Source organism: Bidens hawaiensis, unplaced genomic scaffold (genome assembly GCF_021521415.1).
Source record: "Bidens hawaiensis isolate Kalapana, Puna unplaced genomic scaffold, B.hawaiensis_p1.1 tig00001336_1, whole genome shotgun sequence".
In the NCBI taxonomy this organism is placed as follows: Eukaryota; Viridiplantae; Streptophyta; class Magnoliopsida; order Asterales; family Asteraceae; genus Bidens; species Bidens hawaiensis.
Genome location: NW_027491075.1, coordinates 412120 through 435204, shown reverse-complemented (window position 1 = coordinate 435204; position 23085 = coordinate 412120). Strand labels below are relative to the sequence as shown.

Genomic DNA, 23085 nt, shown 5'->3' with positions numbered 1-23085 from the left:
GTGGTTCGATATTTTGTTCAATTTGAAAATCGGCGGAGTCACGTTGTAATGTTCTGCATAGTGTTTCGTCTCTCTGGTGCGGGTAGGTGGTCGTAAGCGGAAGATTTTCGTGGGTTTCCGCTCGTTTTTTCCGGCAAAAATCCCAAATCCCGGCCACCAGATCTTTGGCATCGAATAATGAACTGGGTTGGTGGGGCTAATAGGATGCGGTGGTCATAGGCGGTGGTTGTGGTGGTCATAAGTGGTCGTGGGTTGGTGGTGGTTGCTGGACTTCCGGTTGAGAGAGAGAGAGTTTATATTATTTTAGGTTATATATATATGTATGTATGTATGTATAAGGTATACATATAATTAAGTTTTAATTATTAAAATGTGTAATAGACGAAAATACCCCTGAAACTAACGACATATTTGGATGTCGTTAGACGGTGGGACGTAATTGGCCAATTTTAAAACCGTGAGGACGAAATTGACAAAATTTCAAACTTTGGACTGAAGTGGCGAAAACAGCAAACCACAGGGACGAAAATGACCATTAACTCAAATTAGAAATATAAAAAATGCATGGGTTTTGAATTTTAATGTTTTATTAGTAGGTTACTCTATTATCCAAAACTAACAAAAGTCGTTGGGATTTGATGTTTTATTAGTAGTTCTTCTCAAATAAGACGGCTTGTTTCGTCAAAACTGTGGATGACATTAAATTGTTGGGATTTCTTTAGATAAAAAATCGTTCGTCTTACAAGAATTTGTTGTGAAAAGATTGGTGTAATTTTATGTTGAAATCTTGTTTTCTTTTGTTCGGTTTCTAGCTTCTTTCTAGTTGTGTTAATGAAATTTGCCGTTCCAAAATAAATCCAAAACTAACAGAAGTACAAGCAAAATTATAATGTTTATCGGTATGGTTCGAACCGGGTGCATGCTTTCGGTAATTAGGACAAGCTAGTGTCATTAGTACTATATTTGTTTTATACCTGCACTTTTCATATTTATTTTTTAATTATCCGTACTCATCCCATAACACAACCCTAATATTTAGTGTTTCGACTTTACGAATTACCTCTTGGTTTGGTTGTCATCACTAACGAGATTTTAACTATAAATTTTAATTAATGAACTCGAGTCAATAAATTTTAATTATACTAGGCTTATGACCCGGATTTTAACTCTCAATCAAAGCAGTTTGTGAGCTGGACTAGTTCATCGAAAAAATATAATCAAGTCAAGTTTAAGCGAACTCGAGCCTCTATTAAATCTCCTTTATTAAAGGAGATCGAACCCAAACTTATAAGAAGATTATAGGAACAAATTCAATGTTAGCAGGGGTAGTTGAAAGTGACAGTTACTTGAATTGATGAGTTGGGTGTGTGAATTCAATGATCGAAGAAGGGTTAGGGTTGAGAATAATTCGAATTAATGAGTTGGGTGTATGAATTCAATGATCGAAGCAGGTTAGGGTTGAGAATAATGTGGGTAGGCGATGCTAATTGATGGCAGAGGTAGGTGGTTAAAAAGTTGGGTGAAATGATGAAATGAGGGTAGGAAATAAGTTAGGAAAATCTAACTTATAAAAAAACTTATATTTTAGCCTAAATAACATTTAATAATCACCATAAGTCATAAGTAGAAAGAAAATAAGAATCCTAAACACACCGTAACTAACACCGGTAACTCAATGGAAAGATCAAGAAACCAATTGGTGTACATGTCAAAACGACATCGTTTAGAAGCATGTTTTATTTTATCTCATCTTTCTTGTGTTCGCTATCCACCCAGACGCCTGCCAACATCTCCCAACTGCACTGACTTACTCAAAAGTCAAACCAATGGATCTGAAGTGAAAACCCAGTTGGACTCAAAGATGACAGGCTTAATTCTCCATCAAATCCCAGTATTAGCCTCACCAAATTCAAGAAAACAGCTGCCTTTGTTGCCTTCACCCACAAGAACCACTTGTTCATGTAAGCTATATATATATATATATATATAAATTTAACATATTTTTGTTGGGAAAGTGTAGGTGTAGTATTCATTCATTCGACATTTGATTAAAGTGGTTGGTGAGTATACAAAGTCAACAATAATAATAGGATAATAAGATAAAGATATCTTTTATGTTTATGTCAAAACAAAGTTATAATCAGACCAAATGATTTCCTATCTTTTCGCAAAATAGTGACGGTTATAAGTGTTTGCAGTTATCGGTGATATTAGTGGAAAGTCTCGGTAAAACATGCTATTGCTCGCAGTTACCACTAAACATAGTTGCCACTTGCTTAGCACTACTTTACCACTAATGACATAATTACCGCATCGACATACACTAACTAAACCATCAAACCTATGTAATGGTTTAACCAAGTTATTTAATTTTTTCTTCATTAATTAAAATATGGATAGGAGAGTGTGATTGGTTGAAAAAAGTTGTGGCCCCACCCCCACCCATTAGCACTTTCTCCCCCTCTAACGCCCACCATTGAAGTGGCGCCCCTCTCCGTAATGGTGTGTTTAGCGCCCACGGCACATGGTCTTAGCCGTTTGCCACTGACACATATTTGCTATTGATGATTAGTCACCACTGATCTCAGTTTTTCATGCAACGCAATTTTCCACTCTGATCGAGCAGCATAACCCAACCAGGGGTAAACTTTACCCCTTAGACTCTATCGGGGCGCCGCCCTGAACCCTGCAAGAGCGCTGCATCGGAACCCTCAAGGAGCGGTGCCACCACCTCCCCCTCCTTTTGAAGTTGGGAACCCCATGATTGATTGTCCTCCACACCTCCTAACTCAAGTCAATGTTTATTTCACTTTCTCATTTGGTCTTAAGTAAATCTAAGTATGCAAAAATTATATGGATGGCACTAAAATAAAAAAAAATGTTGAAAAGAAAAGAAAGAACAATTATATCTGTCATGTCATTGTTAAACATGATGTAGACGTATTCTATTTAAGTGAAAAAAATTGTTGTAAAGCTTTATATGTTGACTTGAAAGGAATGTTTAAAGATCTTGAATTTAACACAAAAGATAGTATTTTTACTGCATTTATCAAAAGGCATTCTTGCAGGCTGTTCTAATTTCCAATTGTGTACACTGTGAATCGGTCTAAGAATGTGTTTATCCTGATATCTACTTGATAATTAACTGGAGAAGGTGCCGATCACAACATTAGAATTTATAAGGAATTACTGTAGTCAAGGGTTAGATCTCCTTAAAAGGTAGAGGTTTTTTAAGAAGATTTGACGACCTGTCTTGTATCTTGGAGTTCGTTGAATATCTGGTTAAGGTGGCCTTTCTAGTCTATGATTCCGGGCTCATATATTGACATATGTTGTGAAATTTTACCTAGACATTGTTTGACATGATGAGGTGACTTTCTTAATGGCCTAAGTTATTGGTTGACTTTCTAATTCTTTGTGTGTATATGTATGTTGTTATGTAGCAAAAGATGTGACACTTTCTACAGTACAACGTAGAGGCGTGTCGAAACCACATTCAGTAGGGACTGGTGTTAGAGTAAATGCATCAAAAGTTGGTGTCGGATCAGGGGGCTATGCAGAGAGAGATGAAAATGACAACCAAAGTTTATCTTCTAGTGATCCCAAAAGTGATACTTCTTCACATATGTGAGTTATCTTTTGATCATCTTTCTAAAAACATGTGGTTTTATACTTTTACCTGTAAATTTGGCATGCAATCATGACAACTTGACCCAACATTGATTTCTCAAGTTTTGTCAATTTAAAGGAAGTGAACTCTTTTGGGCTTTGATGGTTGAATGAATCTTTTCTTGTAAATATTTGATCTTTTTGTTATTCTTGTTAATTTGGGCATGATTGTTATGTATCTATAAACCAACTTAAGTTAAGCAAAACTGAAGCCTGATAGCTGAGAGGTCTCATGTTTAAATCTTGCTTATAGAGTTATAGGGGTGTGTATCAAGTCGGTTTGGTTCGGTTTTGGGTTTAAACCGAAAATTCAGGTTTTGGTTTTTTGAAAACTGTTCGGTTTCAAGGTGTGTGTGTGTTTTTTTTTCAGTTTTCGGTTTGGGTTCGGTTCATTTTTTGTTTTTATTTTTTTTATTTTATTTTACTATTTGGGCTTGACATTTTTGGTCCAAAAAGAACCCAGCCCAAAATAATGAATCTGGGCCTAGATGTGTTTGTTAATTAAAATTTGGGTAACGCTATCGGTTAAATTCTTGTAAATTACATAAAGTTCAAAACTAAAAACGAAAATTCATAAATTCAGTTAGGTTTTTCAGTTTTAGCTACTTTCAAAACCGAAACCGAACAAATAGTTTAGTTTTTAAGAAAAATAAAACCAAATCGTTGGTTTTTGTTTGTGTTCGGTTATTTTGGTCCTTTTTTTTGGAAAATGCGGTTAAGAATCGGATTTTTTGGTTTCATCCACACCCGTACTTGCTTCTACCAATATCCTACCATAACCTCTTGAAGCCCACCTGCCTAGTGTAAGCTGCGATTTACCTGATCCCGTTGGTTAGTAGGGTATAGAGGTGCACAATAAACCAGTTTTTGAACCGGACCAGCAACCCGAACTGAAACCAAACTAGTACTCTTAAAATCGGTTTGTAACCGATAGAAACCGTAGGTTCGGGATCGGTTTGTAATACTCATCATTGAAATTAGTTCAAACTGGTTAAACCGTACCAGCCAAAAACCGGTCAAAAAACCAATCATAAATGGTTACGAAAGGTTTTACACCAAACCGCTCAAACCGATTTTTGACTTTTTGTTGACCAAACCGAGCCTGTTTTAACCTGAAGCGGGGTATTGGCTGGCCCCATGAGTTTTCCAGTAACATGTTCTCAATACTAGTTTTATAATGCAAATAGTATAAGTGTATAACCGTTCCGTTTAGCAAACACTAAATTTGTTAGTATTTTTTTTTTGTTTGTGTTGGGCAGTAATAAGTTTCCTAATCAAATACCTTATCCGGTCTCAATAGCCCTCGTGCTATCCGGATGTGCTTTAGTATTTTCAATAATTGCCTTTGGAAAGGGCGCGCCTTCGACTCTTTTAGCAGCAATCGCAAAGTCAGGCTTCACTGCTGCTTTTACATTGATTTTTGTTTCAGAAATTGGAGATAAGGTAACTAAATATTAACCACATATTAGCAGCATCTTTATATAGAGTTATATCTCTCATTATGTAGCTACTAATATCCCCTTTCTTTACTTTATCAGACGTTTTTCATTGCAGCTTTATTGGCGATGCAATATGAGAAAACATTGGTATGATCTCCACATTTCTTTTTTAAAACATATCCCGAATAGACCCATTCATAAGTAAATGGGTCGAAATTTTAGGGGTGTTAAACACGTCGTGTTTGTGGGTCTAGCCTGGCACGGACCCAAAAATTTAACACAAAACCGAACCCGCAAATCATGTTAGACACCCGAACCCGAATACAACACGCATATGCGGGTTGACCTGAACACGACCTGTTTGACCCTGAAACTTTTATATTTTATATTGTTTTCACATACTAATACTTTAAATTTACATTTTCACTACAAAAGGTACAAATTTGTAAAAAAAAAAGTTACATTTCAATTATAAAATTTTATGTCGCTTTTCTTTTTAGCATTAAATTTTGGCAAAACATACCCAAACCAGTTTAATTTATTGCATAAAAACATACCAGAAATAAAAGTAAAAAATGAGTCATTCCATAAACCCGCTGGGTTGACCTGAACACGACGCTAAACTGGTTTGCTGGTTCGACCCTAAACTGAAACCCAAACCCGTGAGTTTCATGTTTGAAATTTACATCTAAACTATTAGTATCACACATATGTTTTACTGACTCATAATTGGTGATCAGGTTATCTTGGGATCCATGGGTGCTTTATCACTAATGACCGTTTTTTCGGTCGTAATTGGACGAATATTTAATTCAGTACCCGCTCAATTTCAAACAAGTAAGTCGTTAATCTCCTTCCATTATCTATCCCCTTAAAAAAATATTTCTAATTATTCATGGTTCATCCAAACAGCATTGCCAATTGGAGAATATGCAGCAGTAACACTTTTAATGTTCTTTGGCCTCAAAGCCATCAAAGATGCATGGGATTTACCCTCAAAAAATGATAAAAACGGTGACAAAAATAGTATTGAACTAGATGAATTTGCAGAAGCTGAGGAACTTGTAAAAGAAAAGGTGATTAATAATCATCATTCTTTATTTTTGCTTATTTCTTTTAATCTAAGTTAATAGTTTTGTGTTTTAATTTTAGTATTTGGTATAATTCAGGCATCTAAGCAGCTCAAGAACCCGTTTGAAATATTGTGGAAGTCGTTTAGTCTTGTATTTTTTGCGGTAACACTCTTCTGTATATGGTTATAGTTTATCACATTGATTTAGAAGTGTCGGTATTTTTGTTCTTTATTTGTGGGTATGAAATAAATTACATTATTATGTGATTTGTAGGAATGGGGTGACCGGTCAATGCTTGCAACCATCGCCCTCGGGGCAGCTCAGGTATATCACTACATCATCAATAATATATATGACTAGTTTTATCAAGTAATATATATTCATTACGTTAAATAACAATTATTATATTTATATTAATAGTATATTCGTTTAGGCTTGCAAGCCTAGCCAACCTCAGCGTATGAAGCTCATACTCGTTTATTAAACGACCTAATATGAGTCCTGAGCTTGTTCAAATTCGCCTCAATTTGAGCTTTTAGCGAGCCAATCTCGAGTAACTCTCGAGTGACGATCAGCTTGCTTCGTTTAAAAACATTTACCTAAAAGTTAATGGGTTAAGGCTTGACCAATGTGTGTTTTAATGCCTACAACCTCTTAAATAGTATAGTAATATTCAATGATTAAGATTGATATTGTGCTAATACATTATTATAATCATAACTACCATGTTAATTAACTATCAAATTTGTAAAATATTACTTGTCACAGTCTCCATGGGGTGTGGCAAGTGGAGCCATCGCTGGTCACCTTCTAGCAACGTCTATAGCGGCAGTCGGGGGGGCGCTTCTTGCTAAATACATATCTGAGAAACTGGTACTTCTATATGTTGACTCGGTCAAACTCATTTCGGATTATTTTCATTGTTGCTACTTTTTTTAAAATTTGGATACTTGGAATCTGTCAGGTCGGGTATATAGGCGGAGTCTTGTTCTTACTTTTCGCAGTGGCCACGTTTTTGGGGGTGTTTTAAGGAAGTAAAACAACTGATGAGTAATGATAGAAGCAATCATGGGTATGGTGATTATTTATGGAATGTAAGTTAGATATTTAATTTGTTGTATGTTAGAGTATAAAACAAACATTTGGATGCTGTTAAATGTGAGGAGTAGAGCTAATAAAGAACCAAGGAGATGAAATTTGTTATGCATTAGTTTGATTGTACAGCTTATGTTATTTTGTTTTTTCTTAAATATCGTTTAGTTTAAACACTATAATACAATATCGTTATTGTTATTTAATTTATGTAGATGGTAATTCTACTCTAAATATTTCCCTGTTGATATTCACCGTGTATCGTAATTATATATCTTTACATACTATTAAAGCAATACAATTTGTACACATGTCATTTAACTATCCTCTCCACATCAACTGTCCACATGCCATTCCGTAGCTTCTTCACATCAATGTCACATCATTGCCAAGTCATCAAACATTTTTTAATAAATCAAAAATTAGTTGTGTGGACTAGGATTCGAACCTGGGCTTTGAGCGAGATGAAAGTCTTAATATATAACACACAAACCATCCAACTAAGCTATCTTGATGTCTTTAAAAATGAAAAATATATCCTATATATTAAATAAACACATTGTATTGGAAGTGGACAACGGAAATTAACTCAAAAATGGAAATAAATTCTATGTATATTAGTGCATGTCCAACATAATCTTCACAAAATATTAAACAATGAAAATTAACTAAAAAAGAAAATTTTTAGATTATATATATATATATAGGGTTGGTATCATTTAAGAACTCTAAAAAAGTTAAGAACTCTTAGGAACCCTTAACAATCAAACAATTTTTTAATTTTTTATATATTAACATTATTTAAGAGTAGTTTTATCATATTTTACATAAAATTTTTTGATTACATATATTAATCACAAGTTTACATATATGTAAAATTTATGTACTAACAAATTTACATAGGTGTAAAACAAAGAATAGATATGTATAAAAACTAATTTTCAAAATTGTAATCGTAAATGTAGATATGAAAAATGATAAAACTACTCTCAAATAACATTAACATACAAAATGTTATATAAAAAACGTTAGTTTTCAAGGGTTCCTTCAAGTTCTTAAATAATTTAACAGTTCTGTAATGATACTCATCCTATATATATATATATATATATATATTATATTTACATATTTAAATTATATATTATGTCATCCGGGTCAAACACCGGTCCGCCCTCCCGGGTCGGTCCGACCTTTGACCTGGCAAGGCTTCCGGGTCGACGTCCGGGTCGGGTCTGAAAACATTGCCTATTATTGTCAAATCATCCCACACACTATATTTAAACCTTAAGATTTTCCACATTAATCATTTTAATCTCTCTTTCTCTCTCTCTCGGCTTACTAACTCCACAATCCACCATCTTTTATATTCCGGTAATGTAGATCGGGATTAATCGTTTTCCGGTAAGGTTATATACTATACTCTAATGGCCAACAATGCTATATGATTTCCGGCAAGGTTATATCTTTTTCTGGTAAGGTTTTCCGATATGGTTTTATATTTATTTTAATTGTTATATAATTTTGTAATAATATCTTAGTATATCAAAATCCAAGATTGAATTGATATTTTTGAAGTTATTACAGTTTTCCGGTAAGGTTTTCCGATAAAGTTTCCGGTAAGATTTTTGTTTTCCGTTTTTGTTTGTATTTATAATAATTATTATATGATTTTCTTATAATCTCTTTAGGTCATATATCAAAATCGAAAATACAATGGATATTATCACTATTTCGTTTTTCCGGTAACGCGATTCAAATATTCTGGTTACCAATTAGAACATCAATTTTACATTTGTTTACACAATTCAAATCTTCCAGAATTGGTAATTTGTTTATTATATGATATTAATATTAATATTTAATTTTCTTATTTCAGATTATGTTCCCAACTTGATATAGCTAATTTCGTGGGTTGAAGATTTGTTGATAAGATATCTTATTTTTTGTTTAATATTGATGTATATTTTTGTTATTATTCATGTATTTATTTATTTTTCGTAATTCATGTAATTTATTTGATTTTTATATAATCAACCATATATTGTTGTTGGTCAAAGTCCATTTAATATATTTTAATTATGTATTAAAGAAAAATTTATTTGTATCTTATATGAATCTGTTTATTAATAATAATTTCTATAATTTATAATAATTATTATAAGTTTATTAATTTTGTTATTATTAATTTATTTACTTTTCTAATTAGTTGTTACATCTTATTTTGACAGAAATAATAACATTTACACCTTACTATTTTTATATTTCAATATCTTTGACTTAAACATTATTCTGTTATTATATTGTAAGATACATTATATTTTCTATATATAACCAATTACGTTATATGTGTAAAACCCAATACATAAGTTATTAAGTTTCCATGATTTTAATTACAAGATTTGCAATATAATAATTTATTGCAAATAAGCATTTACATTATATTTTCTATATTCAATGTATTTTCATTATTTTAATTACATAAATACAATAATTAAGTTTCCATGACTTTCACTTATTTTCACATTTCCATGATTTTGATTATTGGCCAAGTTCTATTTAAAAATTTCTTCAAAAGTTACTTGTATTAAGTGAAGTTCCTTTGGTGATTCACAATTTTATATTATCTATATATTATTTCTGATTAATATTAAATGTATTTTATTCATATAATCGTTTATTAAATATTAGTTTTTATTTGGTAAGTTTTTTGGTATGGTAACCATTATTAAATTAAAAATGTAATAACCAACATTTAAGTTCACGTAAATCATTGCAAATTATTTATCTTTAATTCAATTTATGACAGTTGATTTTTGTTTAAAGATATTTAAGGCCATTAATTAATTTACAATATGATATCCATTTACTTAATTGTGGAAGTCAAATTAAATTACTTAATTTTAGAAGTCAAATTATTAACGATTTCCAAAAGACCCGAGTAATAATTATAGAAGTCAAATTAAATTATTTAAACTCAAATTTATTTTAATTACACTAATAATATTGTTATAAAGATTTATGTATTTTAATAATGATTTCAAATATTGTGATAACTAACTATCATTTGACCAAAATGATATAACTATAACTAATGATATTATATTTTGCCAACTTCAAAACAATTTATACTTTTTATATATGTAATCGTTTTGAATATAAGTTTTTGCAATATATGTTGACAACTAATTAATTTATTAGTTATGACGTCTTTGACCATGACACTTTCTTTGTTTTACAAATACAATTATCTGAAAAATATATATATATATATATATGAACATTAGCTCCATGTGATAGATAAAAATTAATCAAATAGAAAAGAGTTTAATACCAAGTTCATAACCAATAATGTATATATAAACGTATGAATGAATGAATGTATACCAATTACGTTGTTTTGTTAGATAAATTTGTAAATGTTACTTTTATGTTTACTTGCATATTATATATGTAGATTATGAAAAATGACAATGTTTTGTTGTCAAACTCATAGTATAGGTAAATATGTATGTTTATTTAAACTTTTGTAATTATTTATAACATATGAATCCATTTTGTTTATAACATATTAATTGTATTGGAGTTGTACTTTTAATTTCAAATGATGCAGTTATCATTTAATTAATATTTGAATAATTTTTAATTACGCATAAATATCAAGATTAATGTATACAATTAAAAAAGAATTATATAATGAAATTGATTTTAAATAAAGTAATGATGTTAACAATTACTTTATGTTTTTTTTCTTCCTATATATTTTTATTAATATTTTTGAATATGTTACTTTTATTTAATAGCAATATTTGTCATTTGTAGTATGTTTGGATTGCTAAATGACTATGTCATTTGTAGTATGTTGGTTTTATTTTTTAAAGTTTCTTATTGATCTCTTATACCCTATTGTATTAAGATTAATAATTAGTTTATTACTTTTGTCAGCCGGAAAGTATCATCTTGCTCGAAACATATTTGTGTTGGTTGAATATGTTGTCTATATTTATATGATTTGTTGATATGTTTTTCCACCCGTGTGTAACACGGGCTATACCCTAGTTTTATAAGATTAAAATGCATGATCGGTGCCACAAAAGCGACATGCCAATATATTTAACTTTTTCTCTTTCGATTTTGAAAGCATGTGTTTTCAATAAGTACATGTATGTGAAAATTCTTGATTTTGTTGTATGCAATTGTCCTAGTTGATTTGGTTAAGTCCCCCCTTCTCATATTATCCCGATCTTTACTTTTTTTGTTTTTAAACCAATAATAATTATTTGCTTATTGTTCCATTATACTAAATACTATTACTTCCAATTAAAGAAATATTTGTTAATCTAAAATGTTTGTGTCCAAAGTAATAATTTAAAGTTTTGATTATGATTTCCCAGAAATAAATAATCACTACATAATATAAGCTGCAAGTCTTTGCATTAACCTTTTTATAGTTATAGAAAGTAATATCAAAATATTATTTATCAAATTCAAAATTTTATAAGATTAAATGATGTTTAAAATTGGATGGACATGTGTTAAAAAAAGTAACTTAATCATATAAACATTATACCAAAATTCCAAAATACACATTGACTTTTTATTCTTAACTTATAAACGCTGACAATTACACACATCAAAACTTGACATATGTAATCTTTAGGACATAAAGTGCCAAATCCATATATCTAAAGTGAGCCACATAGGCATCTAAAAATGAGCCACAATAAAACGTCAAAGATGAATCGGCTTAACAACAACCAGAGATTTTAGTGTGAATGTTAAAAGTCGGGAAAATTCCCAAAATAAGTGTTCATGAATACGTTTTTCAGGTTTTAGGTGTCATTTCCAACAAATTCCTAAAATATGTATTATAAACTAGCAGTGGTGAATAGTTTATGATTACACACGAGTAGTTTGTATAACCAATTATAATTTGTCATGTGTCCATAAACTAACCATAACGACAAGTTTCACTAATCATCTACGCATAACGATTAAATAAGTTTCAAGCCTCGTAATCAGCGTCCACGAGTAAATAAGAAACCCTTTAGTTGTGACGAGTAGATTTTAAAACTTTACGAGACACGAGTAGTTTATCAAACTAACCACGACGATGCGTTTGTTTACCAAACACATCGAACCGGTTAGTTTTACAAAATACTAACCGGATTGGTTAGTTTAATAGGTCAACTAGTCGTTACGAGTAGATCTTGGTCAACGACTAGTTTACGTTCACCATACAAGTACTTTATTAGTAATTAACTCGTCTCGATAAGTTTACATGGTTTACATTACGCATACGAGTAGTTTATATGTAGTTAACTCGTCGTGACTAGTTTACATTCCCGATACGAGTTTTTTATTAGTAATTAACTCGTCCAGATAAGCTTACCTGATTTACATTACCAATACGAGTAGTTTATATGTAGTTAACTCGTCATTACTAGTTTACATTCCCGGTACGAGTAGTTAATTAGTAACTAACTCGTCTTGGCTAGTTTAACGTAACAATCTACTCGTTTTACCGGTATTCCAATTTATTTTATAAATCTTTAAAAATTAATCGTCTCATTGCATTATAGTCTAAACTAGTCGTTACAATGTTGTTTTGAAGTTGTTGGGTTTATAAACGTCATGTTCGTGTTTTTTTGAACTTGTGCATCAGTGGAGGAGGAAATTGATAATATTGTAGTTTGTTATGGCGGAAAGTGGGAAGAAACAAAAGGAGCTACTGTGTATGTTTCATTTGATTGTGGACGGCAATGTGTATATCTATCTTTGAGGTTCGGTTACTGTGTGTTTATATATTTTGTTACTAGTCATTTTAAAATAGGTCATGTTAAACGATTATCTAATAAGTTCTTTAATTACTCATATTCGGTGGATATGCACGACGACTATGACATGACGTTTCAGTTTAACATATATATTTGGTAAATTACAATCAAAACAATAAGTAAAGCTGACAAAACACCATGATGAACCAAGTGTGCATGAACAAATGAAAAGTACTAACAAATAACAATTATCCAGCCAGCCACAGACTCGGGTTGATGATGAGTCAGATCAAGGGTCAGGATCTAAGCTGCAAGAACCAACAACTTTGATCGTTCCTAGACTGTAGCAGCCAACAATGTAGGACTGTCACTCTTCCAACATACAACACTAATGAAGTAAGATCCTGGATCGTCTAGATTAGGTGTACCGAATCTATGCCATGTCAGCGGCTTTTAAATTGCCTGAAATTTCATAAAAACATTCATCACCATTTTTCACATCATCATCATCATCATCATCATCATCATCATCATCGTACTTAGTATATCCCACCAATAGCAAAGCTATGGTAAGGTCTGAGGAGGGTAAGATGTAGACAGCCTTACCTCTACCCCATAGGGATAGAGAGGCTGCTTCCGGTGAGACCCCAGGCTCGATAGTAGTGTTGCATCAAGCCTTGGACATAAGACACATAACACACAATCATCGGGACACCAGCTGATTGGTGCATGTACCCTTCACACCGGCTTATTGGTGCATTTTTTACATTATTATTGTTATTTTATGCATAAACATAATTGGTGTCTTTCTTAGCTTATGATGACTGTATACTTCATACCACACGCGAGGAAATCATTGTTTACGGAGAGACCAACAAAGTTCTTCTCGTTTGTGTGACCTCAAAATGTACAAACCTGAAATAAATTGTACGTGAAGTGTCATAAAAATAAAGTTGAATAAGCCAAGTGGGAAGTAGCTCACATGTTTCACGTCCCATAAGCGTAAAGTGTTGTCTGTAGATGCAGATGCCAGCTGACGTCTTCAAGGACCTTAAAAGGAAGACTGCAATCACATAAATTAAGAAGAACGTACACAGAATGAATATACAAAATTCACAGCATCTAAATCACTCCAAAATAAGAAGCAGGCAATGTAACCTATAATTATCAAATTCTACAGCAGCCCCTTGCTAATTAAGCACATGAATGATCCATTCAATATATTCACAATCCGAACTGACCCGTTTGAGATAAAATAAATAAAAAAAATCTGAATGACTTGTTAGGCAAAAAAATGATATGACATGCTCTCGAAACAAAATTTATTACCTGCTCAGCAATTTGGCCTACAAATATACTCCTATAAAAGCCACCTGTCCAAGTTTTGTAGATGAATGTAATTATATGTATAATCAAAACTATTAACTACCAACATAAAGATTACTTGTGAATAACATTAAGTGTATTGGTCACGCTTTCTTCTACACGACGAAGCTGAAATAGAAGCATAACTAAATTAAACAACAATTTAACAGTTATCAACGCGCATCACAACTCATAATCAATGTTAGAATTTCACTAAGTCAGTATGTTACGGTTTACAAAACTCGTAATTAAAATCGATAGGCTATATGAACAGCTTGCATCATAACCCACATGTTGTACACGCACGAACTTATCGAATATAAAATTAGATGTATTTAGGTTTCAGAGTCAAGGTTATAAAATTACAAGAGACCCAATATAAATGTAGATTCTTACCAATAGATCGTATCCGGCTTCTTTATCTCGTAATTTTGCCTTTTATTGCGAATCGTAGAGATGGAAATGCAAATATCGTACCTAGAAATAGTCGATAAGGGTTTGATGATATATAAAATAAATAAATAAAACCGGAACCCTACCGTCGATTTTAAACTAAGTTCACTTCTTTTGGCCACTATAGCGTTTTGAGTTTTCTTCAAAGTTCTTGAAGAACCGTATCAATGTAAACGTGCTAGCCATACGGATTAACAGACAGTTGCAGCAGCTATGAACCAAAATGTTTTACACAGTTCATGTGGTTTTAATTAGTAAAAGGTCCACTTAACAGTTTTTCCTTGATTTTAAAATCTTTACTGTAAGAGAAAATCATTTCACCATAATAATAATACATAATAAGTAATCATGGCCTTATAAGATTATACCAAATTTTACACAAACTTGCTCAAAACTTCATCATGCAGTAATGATCTTAATCTATTTGATGGAGGCATCACATCTTATTTTTTATTACCAGAATACAAACGCAACACACAAATTGTAAAACCGTATTTCATAAACGCAACAAATAAGTCACAAAAACCATACTAAAATTAGAAGCAAATGAAACATCATTGTCTCTACTAAGATAGAAATATGTTGTTAGATATTTCCCCCCAACACTATTTTTTTTTTTTTGGGAAAATAACTCCCATAATTCTTGGTACAGTCATCCTTTATGTTAAAATTCTTCACAGTGACAGTGATGCTAATTCGTTCACAAACAAGGGAAGTTTAACTGGAGCCATTATATCATCTATTTCTATTTTCACCACATGATTTATCTGGTTATACGAAGCCACCGCCTTAAGATTATTTACAATCTGATTAGCACGAGACGCACCCATTACAATGGAGGTTACTTTTGCATTGCTTAAGCAATAACCGATGGCAAGTTCTGCCACCGTCATCGCGTGCCTGTTAGTAATAGTTATCAGTTGTGTCATGGCCTTCTGTGTTTTTGCTGTTAAGGGACTACCACGGGGAGCCTGCATAACAGTATAACATAAGTTAAATAAAATAAAGCAATAACGGATATTATTTTAACTAAATAAAAACTGAAACCATGTTCTTTCATAGTTAACTTGAATTTATATTTGTTAACAATAATAGTGTTTGGATGTGCTTATGTTGTTTTAGTTGTATTAACAGATAATAAGTTATCAAAGTATTTTAAAATCCTAATTATTTGGATAATTGATATATAAAAATAGCCAAAAAGGCATTCTTTTATATTCTTAAGAGTATAAATTTATGAATATGATTAAAACTATAATCTTCGGATTGTTTTTTATGGTACATTACATTAGGTTTAGGGATTGTTTATAATTCTGTTGCAATACTAGCGAGAAGCACATGGGTATATTGGTAATTATACCCTCGGAAATAAAAAGACCAAAAAGGAAGAAATATCACACGTAAAGTATTTATGTGGTATTGAGTGTGTGTTTACAGGAAACATGCTTGATCATATTTATGTTATTTGGTTTTTTGTAGAAAATAGATGCTTGATCATATTTATGTTATTTGGTTTTTTGTAGAAAATAGATGCACAGTTTGTGGTATTGAGTGTGTGTTTTGAAGCTGTAATTCACAATCAAGTTAGAATCAAGCCGAGCTTTAGCTCGTTTAAGGTACTAAACAAGCTTGGGCCGAGAATTGGTCGGTTTAAGCATTTTCTCAAAATAAATAAAAGTAATATATAAAAGAATGTGATTTAAATCTTAAATAGTAAACGAACCAAGACAAACACTAATTATTAGTTAGTTAGAATTATCAGATTCCTTAGGACCAGCAAAATATAACGACTGTTAGCGGACATATATGTCATGTATTTTGCGCTCCAAATGCCTCCATTGAGCGGGCTATGTGTGATGACAGAGAGACCGAGATCTTCACATTTGTCAGGGTAAGATGACTCAATCTACCAATATATATCAACTATATTAGTGAAAAATTTATAAATATATATAAAAAGAAAAAAAAAGTTAACAATTAATTATACCCATAATCGAGTTGAGATACTGTAAGGAACAGTTACTAGAATCGGTTTTATTAGATTAGGTTTTTCGGCTACTGCACACGCATCCTTGATTTTGTATATATCCCACTCAAACACTCCCCAGTGTAAAGCGAGCCCCTCGTTGATAACCCTGTTCATCGCCCACACAATTTCTTCGACCGACATTACCACCTCTTCATGTTTTATGTAGTCCGGAAAATCACAAATTTTTATGTCTACGTATTTCAAACCAAGCCGTTTTACCGACTCTCTTGCAGTCTCAGTGAAAAACTTTTTAGCAAACGGGTAACATGTAAATGGCTAATCAGGTTGGAGCACGTTGAGATCGACGGATATCCTGGTTGTAACTATAACATCTGAATGATTCCATCGCATATCTTCCAAGGCCTTGCCAAGAAGCCTTTCAGCTTCTCCGTGACATTGATCGGAACCTGTGTGCAGGAAGTTTATCCCGCCTTGGCGGCATGCCCTGAGTAACTCTTTAGCTCTATCCTTACTTTGCACGTTTTTCCAACCAAATGTTAATTCCGTACCGTAAGATACAACCGAAACCCTTAATCCGGTGGAACCCAACTATTTATATTTCATTGTTTGCGATTCTTGTGACGATCTTTGCGGTGATGAGAAATTCCGGCGAGAATTTGGGACGATTTTTGCGGTGATGAGAGAATTCGGGGAGAATTTTGGCGATTTTTGCGGTGGTGAGAAAATCCGGCGAGAATTTGTAACGACTTTTGCGGTGGTGAGAAAATCCGGCGGTGGGTATGTTTTGCAAAACTAGCCGGAAGCTGGTGGCTAGGAGTTGTAGCTGGTAGCTGTTAGCTGTAGCTTTATATAAATTTTTAGGTGTTTGGTAGAGTAGCTGAAGTTTTTAATAAAACTAGCTAGGTGCTCGTGCTGTGCATCGTTTTAATCCGAAACATGTTCTGACTTGCCCCTTTCGACTCAAAACAGTACCAACATAAACCGAACTAAATTAGCCCTTTTTCATCGACTCGTTCCGACCCTAATTTGGTCAACACATGACCCGGGCTTGCCTGACTCGACTTGTTGTCGATCCTAGCCAATATTCACATAATATGTTAAGTTTTCAAAGTTAAAGAAGTATAACAATATGATAATCAAATTAAAGAGAATAAAATATTAACGTGCGAAAAAGTTATGGTGTTTTAAAAAGTCATGGGGGTAGTTGGTTTTGAATATGGGTTAAATATGTAATTATTATATGAATTAATAAAAGATTATGGAAGTTAAAGTACCAATATTGTAAAATTTGAAATACTAAAAGCTTGTAGCTTTTTTTAACCGCTACCGGTTGGAGCTTTTAAATTCAAGTTTTTTCTCCTAACCTAAAAGCTTCAAGCTACTCTAACCAAACAAGACTTTTAAGTAAATATGAGCTTTTTCTTAAAAGCTTGTAGCTTAAAGCTCCTAAAAGCTCTTTGCCAAACGTACCTGGTATAGAATATTAGAATGTTTTACTGATTTAGGATTGATCCTTTGAAATCTAAATTAGAACACTAACGGAAATAACCTTTTAAAATTGAATACAAAAATAATAATAATATATCATAAAACATTAAAAAAATTAACGAAAAAACCTAATTAATAAAGAACTATGAATCTTTAATAGTTAACAAAGGTCCATCTTTAACATAGAACAAAAGCCAATCAATTTTTGGTATACATATAGATTAGGGGCAATGATACAACTTACTTATATAAGAAAAAGACACATGAAAAAAATAGATTTAAAATTAGTGCGCAATTAATGTGTTGTTGAAGCGATGAAATCGCATTATGCAATCGTTGATTGAAAGGTAAGGTTTTACAATTGTGAAGATAGAGAAGACTTTCAATCCACCATAATCTTCATTCAATATTCTCCCTGTTTCAATCCACACCAGTGATAAGGTGGGTGTGAGCAAGGTCTCGCATGCAGAGGAAAGAAGAAAATGTTAAGATGAGTTGTTATGACTCGTGGGCTATCCAAGTTTGATTATAAGCCCCACGCCCGTTAAAGAGGATCAAATGCATAAAAAGACTCCATTTACAAATGAAACAATCTGGTGGCTTGAAAGGTGGCGGTGAGTGACCAGAGCGCGACACGTAGGATATTAAAGGTTTTGTTCGTATTACGAGGTTATTTTATATTACTCGTTTCTAATATATATATATATATATAGGGGATGGATCATGAGAGAAGTGATATTATAGCGAGAAGTCGATCTCAACCATTGATTATCCCTAGTTGTTTAAAGCATAATTCCCCTAATTACTCCTAGATTATTCTTCATATTAAATCTTGTAGAAAGTTACAAATTTTATAGAAGATAAATTGACTTTTATATAAAAAATCCTTTAGAATAATTTTAATGAAATATAATCGAGAGAAAATTTTTTACATTCATGGTTTCTTAAGATTTATTTGAATTTTCTTTTACGTACCTACATATGAAAATAAATGTATATGTAGTTGAATTGTAATTACTTGATCACGTATACAAGTAACACAATAATCTACATATAGTTCATGTTTAATTATACAAATTGTTAGTTATTTTTATTTTTATCAAAATGTAACTCGTATTACAATCATAACTTATTTTCATTTACAAAAATTTTGTTTCTTTTGTTTTCACCAACACATAAATAATATTCACCTACACATAACTCGTATTCACCTACACATATTGATAGTTCATTTTATTTTCACCTACATATAAATAATATTCACCTACACATTACTCGTATTGCCTACACATAAAATATAGATTATAGAATAATTAAAATAAAAATAAATAACATGGTGTGTTCCTACGTTGAGAATATTTTACAAGTTTAGGTTAATACTATTAATTGTATGTGATATCATGATCAAGTTTTGTTTGTCTAGGTTAATTTTGTGATCTGCGTAGGTAAATACAAATGGGTAGGCTATAACATGAAGTAATGAAATTAGTATATATAGGTTAATATTGTGATTTGTGTAGGTTACCATGAACTAGTTATGTGCATGTATATTAATATTGTGATATGTGTAGGTGATAATACGAACTAGTTTTTTTTACGTGTAGGTTAATATTATGATTTGTGTAGGTATTTGTTTTAATGATGGTTAATGTAATTTTATTATAATATGAGTATGGTGGTTTTGTTTTAGGAAAATTGGTTTGAAATACTCCCAACTATGTCTTATTGGCAAATAACATGCCCAACTTTGCACTTGACTGGTAGTAGTCCCTACTAAAGGGGTATTTATTTTATTGGTCCGCGACTAACGGGTAACTAACTCTGTTAGTATGTTGTTGAGTTAGCAGGCCTAGTTGTCAAAATAATGCATATGTGGCAGCTTACGTGGCATGGTGTCTTTTATCTCTCTCTCTATATCTGTGTGTGTGTGTGTTGTCGCTAATCTTTCATCACCATGTCTTCACGATGAAGTTCACGACAACTTTAGTTCTAGGTTCCCAATTGTGAGGTTTTACATTAGAACTCTAGAAATCGACTCCAATTCGAACCCAAAATTCGTGTTAGTTGATTACAGATTGCAATTAAAATCCTAGGGCTTTTATTTGGTTGATAAAAACGAGTTAAATGATATATTTATTACCTTGAATGGTGTTTGAATTGATTGCCCACAAAGAATTGCCAGAATTCAAACGGCCCACTGGAAAAACGATTCTGATTTTGTGGATTCAAACAACCCACTGGTGGTGGTGATTCGTTTATTAGTCAGAAAAACGTGGGTGCGGGCAGGGATATGTAGTGGGAGGGAAGAGCCGGAACACATGCAGCACCACCGCAACCGGAAACTAGCTATCACCAGAAAATCGAAAAAGCCGGAAACTCGTTATCACCACCCATGGTCTTCTCCACCGGTGAACCATCATGGACTTAGAGAACGATTCATTTTCCAATATTTTCAGCAATGGTTGCAGGTGATGATGATGTCGTTGGCTACTAGTGGCAATGGCATGGTGGTGTAGCGGTGGCTTAGGGACGAGGAAGACAATACACATGTATTAATGTATACATACAAATTATATATTACTTATTATATAGTATATATTACTTTCATTGCCACATAAGCTGCCACTTAAGCAATATTTTGACAACTAGGCTTGCCAACTCAGCAACAGACTAACGGAGTTATTCATTCGTTAGTCGCAGACCGTTAATAACAAATATCCCTTTAGTTGGAACCGTCACCGGCCAAGTGCAAAGTTTGGCCTATTCTTTTCCAATAGGGCGTAGTTAGGAATATTTAAAACCAATTTACCTTTGTTTTATGTATTTTTTTAAGATTAGGTCAAATTACAAAATAAAAATAAATGTATAGTCATTTGTAACTTAACATTAATTAGTATTAATTACCAAAATAAAATCCTAAACTTTTTACCAATTACTTCTACAATTAAATAATCCAAAATTAAATAGAAAAATTTTGATGGATTAGAATCTCTTCTCGCACTTCTCACCATAAGAACACTTCTGAAATGATCCAAATCCTATATATATATATATATTTGATTTTAATTTTATGTATTGTAAGGAAGTTAATAATTATATACTTAGGATTTGATGATGAAAATTGTTTCACAAATAAATTAGATTTTATAATCCAGTTTAAAAGTTATACGGGTTTGGTAAAACTCATGACCCACTTTAATATAAAATTGTTTCACAAATAAATTAGATTTTATAATCCAGTTTTAATATAAAATTGTTTCCTAATTATAAATCATATCTTTAATATATATATATATATATATATATATATATATATATATATATATATTAATTTTTAGTATATCCCTATTTTATAGGATTTCCATATCAAATATTTGGTGAGATTAAAAATTTAATTTAATGAGATGTTTAACCTGTTTAAGGGCTGTCTGGGTTATTTAAGACCCATGTCACACCCCAACCTACGGCAGAAATGCCGGGGCGCGAACTGATTGTCACAGCTCTCAAGGTTACTATCATGCACAATATTTAAAAGACAATATCTATTAATTGAATTCAATTATCAAATAAATCAAATACAAACAAGTACATAATTCATACAACAATACAAATTTTATATTTCTTGATTAAAATATTCTTCTAGTTAAATTCTTCACTAAGTCTTCACCAACCTGCATATGCGTATAAAATAAAGTTTTGTCAACAACAAATGTTGAGTGAGCAACACACCAGTTTAAAGGTACATATAGTATATAAATAAAAATAAGTATTGCAACAAGTCATATGAGAATAACAAATTAACCAAATGAGCAAGTATATCTGAGATGTCGAGAAGCACAAGGCTATAACGACTGGCGTATGATCATACTAGACTGAGATTATGTTGGACCTTTCTGAATGCGAAAGCATACAAAGCAAATAAGCACATAAACAAGTAAGGTATAAGTTATTAACACATAAGACAAAGTTGCAGTTTTAAGTATAAGTATGTATAAGAAATATTATTTACGCATATGTCCCCAAAACGTGAAAAACAAGTAAAATAGGGGAATGTGGTACTCACCTCAATAGGCGAACAATAGCGAATAGATAACAATAAAAATGACGAAAGCGGATCTCGCACGTTGACGATAAGGCCTAATAAGGAAAAAGAATACAGAGATACGCTAAGTTAATCAACTAGATCGGATAAACGAGTTCACTAATTAAGTCGTAAAATATTCTTTTTACTTATATGTAATATAATATTTAATTATATATAAAGTTATTATATGAAAAACTATTAGTTTGCCAAATTATAAACAAAATATATTATATAAAGGTATTATATAAGTAAAACATATCTTCAATAATTACTAGTTTATTGATCCATTTAAAAAAAGTATTAAGATGTATTTTATTATATAGAAATATTATTTAAGTAAAATACATCTTTAAAATATTTATTAGTTTGTTAAAACATTTAATAAGTTTGTCCATTTGTATATATATATATATATTTATATAACCAAAAAATATTAGTTTACGTGGCATTATATATACGTATATATACATATATGTATATCTAAATACACATATATGTACATACCCGGACAAAAGACGTGAGAAAATAAGTATATATGTGATCGGGTTTCTAGTAAAATATTTTATTTATTCATTATTATTATTACTATACATATTAAATGGCTTTAAAAGAAAATTGCCAAAAATGTAACTAAAAACCCGGGGTTAGCAGGGATCGA

General features: G+C 31.8%; 2 protein-coding genes across 2 annotated transcripts; one reads left to right on the top strand and one right to left on the bottom strand.

Moving 5' to 3' along the window:
* Positions 1-1815: 1815 nt before the first annotated feature.
* Positions 1816-7384, top strand: LOC143571360 (protein PAM71-homolog, chloroplastic-like). The gene is made up of 10 exons (XM_077056806.1): positions 1816-1961; positions 3444-3627; positions 4929-5112; positions 5208-5255; positions 5849-5945; positions 6021-6184; positions 6278-6343; positions 6455-6505; positions 6950-7054; positions 7146-7384. The coding sequence occupies exons 1-10, from the start codon at positions 1862-1864 to the stop codon at positions 7209-7211; spliced, it is 1065 nt and encodes a 354-aa protein (XP_076912921.1). The 5' UTR covers positions 1816-1861; the 3' UTR covers positions 7212-7384.
* Positions 7385-15539: 8155 nt separating this feature from the next.
* LOC143571587 (putative voltage-gated potassium channel subunit beta) lies at positions 15540-17035 on the bottom strand. The gene is made up of 3 exons (XM_077056974.1): positions 16853-17035; positions 16640-16771; positions 15540-15836 (listed from the first exon to the last, which is right to left on the bottom strand). The coding sequence occupies exons 1-3, from the start codon at positions 17033-17035 to the stop codon at positions 15540-15542; spliced, it is 612 nt and encodes a 203-aa protein (XP_076913089.1).
* Positions 17036-23085: the final 6050 nt, after the last annotated feature.